Source organism: Carlito syrichta, unplaced genomic scaffold (assembly GCF_000164805.1).
Source record: "Carlito syrichta isolate Samal-C Ts95f unplaced genomic scaffold, Tarsius_syrichta-2.0.1 Scaffold301951, whole genome shotgun sequence".
Taxonomy (NCBI): Eukaryota; Metazoa; Chordata; class Mammalia; order Primates; family Tarsiidae; genus Carlito; species Carlito syrichta.
Genome location: NW_007246047.1, coordinates 164775 through 172713, shown reverse-complemented (window position 1 = coordinate 172713; position 7939 = coordinate 164775). Strand labels below are relative to the sequence as shown.

The window sequence follows — 7939 nt, the reverse complement described above, 5'->3', positions numbered from 1 at the left end:
CTGGGTGGGTGACCGGCGCCCCGCCGCCCCCGGGAGCAGACTCCGTGGACACGGTACGTGGAGCGAGATCAGAGGTCGCCGGTGGCTGGGAAAGATGAAGCCCTGCCACCCGTGGGAGTGTGGGTGGCTGCAAGAAATTCGAGCTGAGGAGTTTACGAGGAAATAAACGCAGCAGTTGCACGAGTTGAATTGCGGCAAAAGGGGGGGGTTTGCCACTTGGTGAGAATCGTGCCAGCTGGCGTCCTTGGGTTTTTACTGCTAGCTCTGCTGGAGGTGCATATATTTTGAAGGCTGTGCTTGATTCTGCCACGTTTTGAGGGCATTCTTCTAGCACTACTAGTAGTACGATTAGGCGTTGCTGATGACTTTGTTTCGCGGAGAATTTTCAGGCAGCAGTTTTTGGGAGAGGAGGAAGGGTGGAGCTCTGAGCGCTTCTGCGCCTTACCATTCTTGCTAAACCTCGTAGTCTTGTAACTGCATTTATGCAACGCAGGTTCATCCCAGACTCATGGTGCAGAAACCTCTCATCGCTTCTGTTTTACTGGTAATTTGTCTCATTGTAAAAGCACCAAAGTAGTGGTTCCAAATGAAAAAGTAGTGATCCCTAGGAACAGTTGGAGAAACATATGGTTTGTTTTGTTGTGTTCTGTAGCTGCACAGTAATTTCGAAAGCATGCTTTTTACTTAAAAAAGAAATTCAGTTCTTACTAAAATGACTTTTTAGGGTGTCTTGAGAGCGTAGTGAAATTCATCTAGAAACTTACACCGTTGGTGCATGCTGCCATTTGCTGAAATTTCTAATCCAGGGGAATTAAGTTTTGCGATGAGAGGTTCCTTTGTACTGTATCACTACATGAAAAGTCACTTGCCACTATGGAAACTTACAGCTAAAGGCAGTTTCTCCTTTTAAAAATTTGCCTAATTATTATTACCCAGCAGAATAGCCAGAATGTTTTGTAATTGCCCATCGCCACCCCATCATCTGAAACATGCCTGAAAAAAAATGAAAGTTTGACTTCATTTGAAAAGAGTTGCATCATGACGTCTGAAACTTTTTTCAATAACCTGAAGGAAGGAACATTGCAATTTTTCCATTTCAGATCGCCTTTGTTTTGCCATTCTCTACAGCAGACCAAAGACTGCATCCAATGTACATTATTTCAGCATAGATAATGAACTTGAATATGAGAAGTAAGTATTGCTTTTTAAAAGATTGTTAGTAACTATTTTTCTTTTATTTTGAAGAATCTACAGGTACATTTATAGATAGGTACCCTTGAGAAATTATAAATCAACTGATTGCTAATTGCAAGATTTTTTTTAATCCATGATAATAAAATAGATCTTAGGGAAAAAAATAAATGAAAGAACCGTCCTAAATTTAAACATTTAGATTCTCTCTTCTGGTAGTTTACGCTGCAATGAGGTATAAACACGTACTATGTGTGGGAAAACAACTTTTTACATTTAAAAGATATTTTCATGTTAATTGAAGTTAGACTAAGACTAGATTTAGACATTGCAGCACTTTTTGCATTTTTTTAATAGGCATTGTATTTACCAGAGTATTTCTTTACTAGTAAGGCTGTGCCTTTAGATTGTATGGCCTGTAACAATTTGATGTGTACTCTCTCATCGTAATTTGATCTTGTAGACCCAAAAAAGGCATATTCAGAACATATAGACCATACATGCATGTTTTTATTTTTTATTTTTAAAGCTTCTACGCAGATTTTGGACCACTCAATCTGGCAATGGTTTACAGATATTGTCGCAAGATAAATAAGAAATTGAAGGTAAAGTCTTTTTTTTTAACATAAGATTTGACTTGAGTAACGAATGCTAGCTTGATCTCTGGGGAAAAGTATGGAAAACATTTCACAGTTTTTTGCTGCAGTGGTGTTTGAATCATACACATGGTTTTTTGTTTTATAAAGTCATAGTGTATATATTTGCTTTCTAGAATTTTGAATGAGCAGTGAGGTTTGGGTCACGTGGTTCTGACTTGGATTGGTGATGTTCAAATACTTAAAAAGCCAAAGTGGGAATTGGTTAATTAAGAGAATCTCTTACTGCCTGACCTGATGGAACTGAAACCTAGCAAGGAAAACTCTTGCCTTGCTTTTTTCTTTGTTCTTTCTGACATCTTTTTTTTTCTTAATTAAAAAAAATTTTTTTAGAGACAGGGTCTCACTCTGTCACCCAGACTGTACATAGCTCACTGTAGCCTCAAACTCCTGCACTCTAGAGGTCCTCCCACCTCAGATTTCTGAGTACCTGGGACTACAGGTGCACCCCACTATAATACTTTTTAAAAAAATCTTTCTTGGAGAGACAGGTCTCACTACGTTACCCGGGCTGATCTCATACTCCTGACCTCAAGCAGTCCTCCCATCTTGGTCTCCAGAATTGTTGGAATTATACACCTGAGCCCAGCCCCTGCCTTCATTTGGATGGGGAGTGTTAGCAAACTGACAAGAAAAAGGGACTCACCTGACTTCGTCTCTTGTTTTGAAACTCCCATGATATTGTACTAGTTGTGACTTCATTTTGACCTTTTTTACGATGTATATGATTAAGGGGCAACAGACAGCAGATCCTTAAGGCTGGATCACTAGAGTTACAAAAGTATATTTGTGTTGGTATGAATTTAGGTCCCATTCATTTATTTAAAACACTTTTACTTATGGGTCCTCCACAGTAAGAAGTGTTTATGTATTGCTTGCTACCAGTTCCAAATTAGTCACTGTAAATTCTCAGGTGGACAGTACTACCTTTGGGAAAGGCATTTTTTTTTTTTTTTTAAGTTGGAATCTCACTCCGTCACCCAAGCTGGAGTGCAGCAGCAGGCTCATGGCCACCCCAGCGTCGACTTGCTGGGCTTGGCGATCTTCCACCTCAGCCTTCCAAGTAGCCGGAACTACAGGTGCGCACTACCACGCCCAGGCTAGTTTTTTTATTTATTGTAAAGATGAGGTCCCACCAAGTTGCCCGACTGATCTCGAACCCGCAGGCTCAGGCAGTTCACTCGCCTCTGCCTCCCAAAGTGTAGGGAGTACAGGCTGAGCCACACCAAGCCAGGTAGGAAAGGTACTTTTTAAAAAATAATTTAGCCGGGCTCGGTGGCTCAGCCTGTAATCCCACGCCTTTGGGAGGCTGAGGTGAGTGGATTGCCTGAGCCCGCAGGTTCGAGACCCGCCTGGGCAGGCGAGACCTCATCTCTACAATAAATCAAAAAAATTAGCCGGGCGTGGTAGCGTGCCTGTAATTCCGGCTACTCGGAAGACTGAGGCAGGAGGATCACTGGAGCCCAGAAGGTCGAGGCTGCAGTGGCCGGGAGCGGCCACTGCACTCCAGTCTGAGCAACAGAGTGAGACTCCAACTCAAAAAAAACCAAATAACTTTATTCAATCAATTACCTATCAGACAGCTACACAGAAGAAATACAATTTATTTTAATTAATATTTTAACTTAAAAATTTATGGATGAGTAAGGCAAATTTTTTTCTGTATCAAACCATAAAACTACAAATTGATACAGAGGTGGAGACTTTCTTTTTTCTGGCCTTAAGTATAAACATTGATAGCCTTGTGTATTTGGGTTTCCTCTCTCTTTCTGTTTACTAGTGGTGGACCGTTTGTTTCATATAGAGCCGGGAATCTAAAAATAATTCCTTCTTCCTCCTTCTTTTGTTCCTTTGCTTTAATTTTTGGGGAAAAAAAGATTCTTTTTTTCTTTGGTCAGCCTTCTGTTGAGCTTTATTCTTTAGATAAACCAAAAATGTCTGTCTTTTTTTTCTGTTTTTGAGTTGAAGTCTCACTCTGTAGCCCAGGCTGGAGTGCAGTGGCATGCTCATGGCCACCGCAGCCTTGACCTGCTGGGCTCAAACGATTCTTCCATCTCAGCCTTCCAAGTACCTGGAACTACAGGCATGCACTACCACACCTGGCTTTTTTTTTTTTTTTAATTATTGTTGAGACAAAGTCTCGCCAAGTTGCCCAGGCTGGTCTTGAATCCCTGGACAAATGCAATCCTCGGCCTTCCAAAGTGCTGGGATTACAGGCTTGAACCACCGCCCCTAGTCTGTCTTTTTTTTTTAATCATTTACTAGAACAACTTATAGCATGTTGGCCATCCAACCTGATTGAAACATTACTACCTATTCAGTTAATAGGGATAAAAATATATCTAAAGTTTGATTGAAGAGTGCCTTGTGCTTGTGCTGCCAGATGGCTGGTGGGTTTTGTTTTTGTTTTTGTTTTTTTAAATCAACTTGGATCTGACTCCATGTAAACAGCTAAAGGAAAATATGTACACCTTCGTCACTGAAATGCTAGAACATTGTAACACTGAAATGCTGACTTGCAGACGCCAAGAAATCCATGCCTAATGAGTGGAATGCATGCTGTTCCTTTTCCTGACTTGAATCTACTCACGTTAGAGAAGTACAGCTGGGGAAGTGCTAACCAATCATGTGTTCCTTTTATTTTTATGTTCTGCATTATTTTACTTTTAACTTTTTATTGAAGTACATATACACAGAAATATGTATGCATCATGAGTGTAGAGCTTGGTGAATTTTCAGAAGTTGAATATACTTGGGTGCTTATCTTGATCAGCAGGACAGGACATAAGCTACCCCCAGAAGAAGAGAGCCCACCCACATTGTCTTCCAGTTTCTGTCTCTGGATCTGCTTCCTCCAGTTATTCACTATCCTGACTTATGACAGCATGGACTATTTTTGCCCTGTTCCGTATACCGTTTTATTTTATATTTTATCTCATTTTTATTTTTAGTCAGGGTCTCACTCTGTTGCATGGGCTGGACTGCAGTGGTATGACCATGGCTCACTGTAGCCTTGATCTCAGCCTGCCTTCACCTCTCGAGTAGCTGGGCCTACAGGTGCATGCAACCATCCCTCCCGGCTAATTTAAAAAAAAATTTTTTTGGCCAGGCTTGGTGGCTCAGTCTGTAATCCCAGCACTTTGGGAGGCCGAGGTGAGTGGATTGCCTGAGCCCACGGGTTCGAGACCAGCCCGGGCAACTAGGTGAGACCCTGTCTCTCCAATAAATCAAAAATTTGCCAGACGTGGTAGCACATGCCTCTAGTTCCGGCTACTTGGAAGACTGAGGTGGGAGGACCGCTAGAGCCTATCATGTCGATGCTGGGGTGGCTGTGAGTGTGCCACGGCACTCCAGCCTGGGTGACAGAGACTCCAACTCAAAAAAACAAAAACAGATATTTGTGGAGACGAGGTCTTGCTGTGGTTGTCTATTGCCTATGCTGGTCTCAGACTCTTAGGCTCAAGTAGTCCTTCCACCTTGGCCTCCTAAAGTGCTGGTATTGCAGGCATGAGCCACTGCACCTAGCCCTTTTTATTTTAGTTATTTTAGCTTACAAGTTTTGGAGACAAGAGTTCTTCAAAAATCAAACCGTGGAAGAGGGAAAGGAAAGGTCTCTCCCACCACCCTTTCCAGCTGCTTATGTGTTCTTTCAGAGGTAGCCTGTGCTTTATGCAAATGTCTGGTCTTCGCTCTTCTCCTCCTTAACTGCATGTTCATTCTCATCCCAAAATATGTCTTTTTATGGGAAGGTACATGGTCTTTTGGGGTATCAACATTGATCTTTTCAAAGGTCAATCCTTAATTAATGTGAGATTTTTGTTAATGTGAAATATGTTGTGAAATTTGGGATTTAGCTTCATCACAAAATAACACTTCAGGAAACTTAAAAGGAAAACACTAACACCTGTTTATTTTTATGCAGTCCATTACAATGTTAAGAAAGAAGATTATTCATTTTACTGGCTCTGATCAGAGAAAACAAGCAAATGCTGCTTTCCTTGTTGGATGCTATATGGTGAGTGTTTACTTCCTGATGTGCTAGTGAGGACGTGCACAGCAGCGGCGCTTTACATTTGCGCTTGGACAACGTCTTGATTTCTTTCCAGAGGAAACCCCGTTTTACTCATGAAAAAATGAGCAACTCAGGGAGGCTGTGCTTATGTGGGGGTGTGTGGGACATCTCCCTACCTTCCACTTTCTCTGTGAACCTGAGACTGCTATTAAAAAACAAAAAGAGTCCTGGCCGGGCTCGGTGGTTCAGCCTGTAATCCCACGCCTTGGGAGGCCGAGGTGAGTGAATTGCCTGAGCCTGTGGGTTCAAGACCTGCCTGGGCAACTTGGCGAGACCTCATCTCTACAATAAATCAAAAAATTAGCTGGACGTGGTAGCGCACGCCTATAGTTCTGGCTCCTTGAAAGGCTCAAGCGGAAGGATCGCTGGAGCCCTGCAGGTCGAGGCTGCGGTGGCCGGGAGCGGCCACTTCACTCCAATCTGGGCGACTGAGTGAGACTCCAACTCAAAAAAAAAAAAATCTTTTTAAAAAGATATGCCCAGCCGGGCTCGGTGGTTCAGCCTGTAATCCTGCGCCTTGGGAGGCTGAGGTGAGTGGATTGCCTGAACCCGCGGGTTTGAGACCCGCCTGGGTAACTTGGTGAGACCTCATCTCTACAATAAATCAAAAAATAGCTGGGCGTGGTAGTGCATGCCTGTAATTCCGGCAGAAGGATTGCCGGAGCCCAGCAGGTCGAGGCTGCGGTGGCCGAGAGCGGCCACTGCGCTCCAATCTGGGCGACAGTGAGACTCCCAACTCAAAAAAAAAAAGATATGCCCAATTCAATGACTGTGGACAAAGTTTTTGTGGTGTGGTTCTTCCCACTAGAAAACAATGTCCCAAAGCTATTTTTATTACCTCATGATTCATTTAGTGAGTTGTAAAATAATTTTATTGAAATTAAGGCCAGCACTGACTTGGAAAAAAGATCAAAATGCATCACGAATGCTTTCTAAAGTCTGATTGTAGGCAGGCTTTTTCCTAATTAAGGTTATCTCCATTCTCCTCAAAACATCTAGTAGGAGGACACGGCATTTCCGTGTTGGAGGCAGATGTGTAACTTGCCACGTGGATTACGTGTGCCATCAAATGCTCCGTCAGATCATCGGAGGTATGCCTCTTGGAGGTATGCCTCGGCATACCAGTTTTTAGGCAATAATTATGAATTTCATTTATTTGTAAATATAACAGAAGAACTTTGCCCTTTTTTCAAGTCAGAGTCTCACTCTGTCTCCCAGGCTAGAGGCAGTAGCACAGTCGTGACTCACTATGGCCTCAACCTCCTGGGCTCAGGTGATCCTTTCACCTCAGCTCTCGAGTAGCTGGGACTACAGGCATGAGCCACCGTGCCTGGGCTTTTTTTTTTTTTTTTGAGTTGGAGTCTCACTCTGTCACCCAGACTGGAATGCAGTGGCCGCTCCCGGCCACCGCAGCCTCGGCCTGCTGGGCTCCGGCGATCCTTCCGCCTCAGCCTTCTGAGTAGCCAGAGTTACAGGCATATGCCACCACGCCTGGCTGATTTTTTTATTTATTGTAGAGATGAGGTCTCGCTGCCCAGACGGGCTCGAACCCGCGGGCTCAGGCAATTCACTCACCTCAGCCTCCCAAAGGCGCGGGATTACACGCTGAGCCACTGAGCCCGGCCCATGCCTGGGCTTTTGAGAACACTTTTAAGTTTTGTTATCATCCCTGAAAGGATGAAACACAGGTTGTAGATTGTCTGTTAAAATTTGTTTTTTTAAGCTTGTCCAAATTTGGACCACCCACCCCAATCTCTTGAGTTTTCTTGTGCTTGCAGCAAAATCCATTAAAACAAAAAAGAAAAGTCTGTGCAGGGCCCCAAGAAAGAAAAAGAGTGTTTGGAGAGATGGGTGTTTTACCTGGGACATCCGATCCTATTACTTGGCCAGTCCAGGGGAGATGACACCTGTGGATTAAAGTAGACTAGAGGACAGCTGTGTAGAAAAAGAGAGGCAATCAGGATTCTTGGGGTTCATAAAGTGTTTTTGTTTTGTTTTTTGTGTTTTTTTTTTTTTTTTA

General features: G+C 43.2%; 1 protein-coding gene across 1 annotated transcript in view; it reads left to right on the top strand.

The window, feature by feature from the left end:
* Window positions 1-7939, top strand: part of CDC14B (cell division cycle 14B) — a 78979-nt gene that overhangs the window by 13522 nt on the left and 57518 nt on the right. The window contains exons 2-4 of the mRNA XM_008055760.2: window positions 1101-1191; window positions 1721-1796; window positions 5770-5862. Of these exons, the coding sequence (XP_008053951.2) occupies window positions 1755-1796; window positions 5770-5862 (135 nt within the window). The 5' untranslated portion in view covers window positions 1101-1191; window positions 1721-1754. The remainder of the gene's footprint in view (window positions 1-1100; window positions 1192-1720; window positions 1797-5769; window positions 5863-7939) is intronic.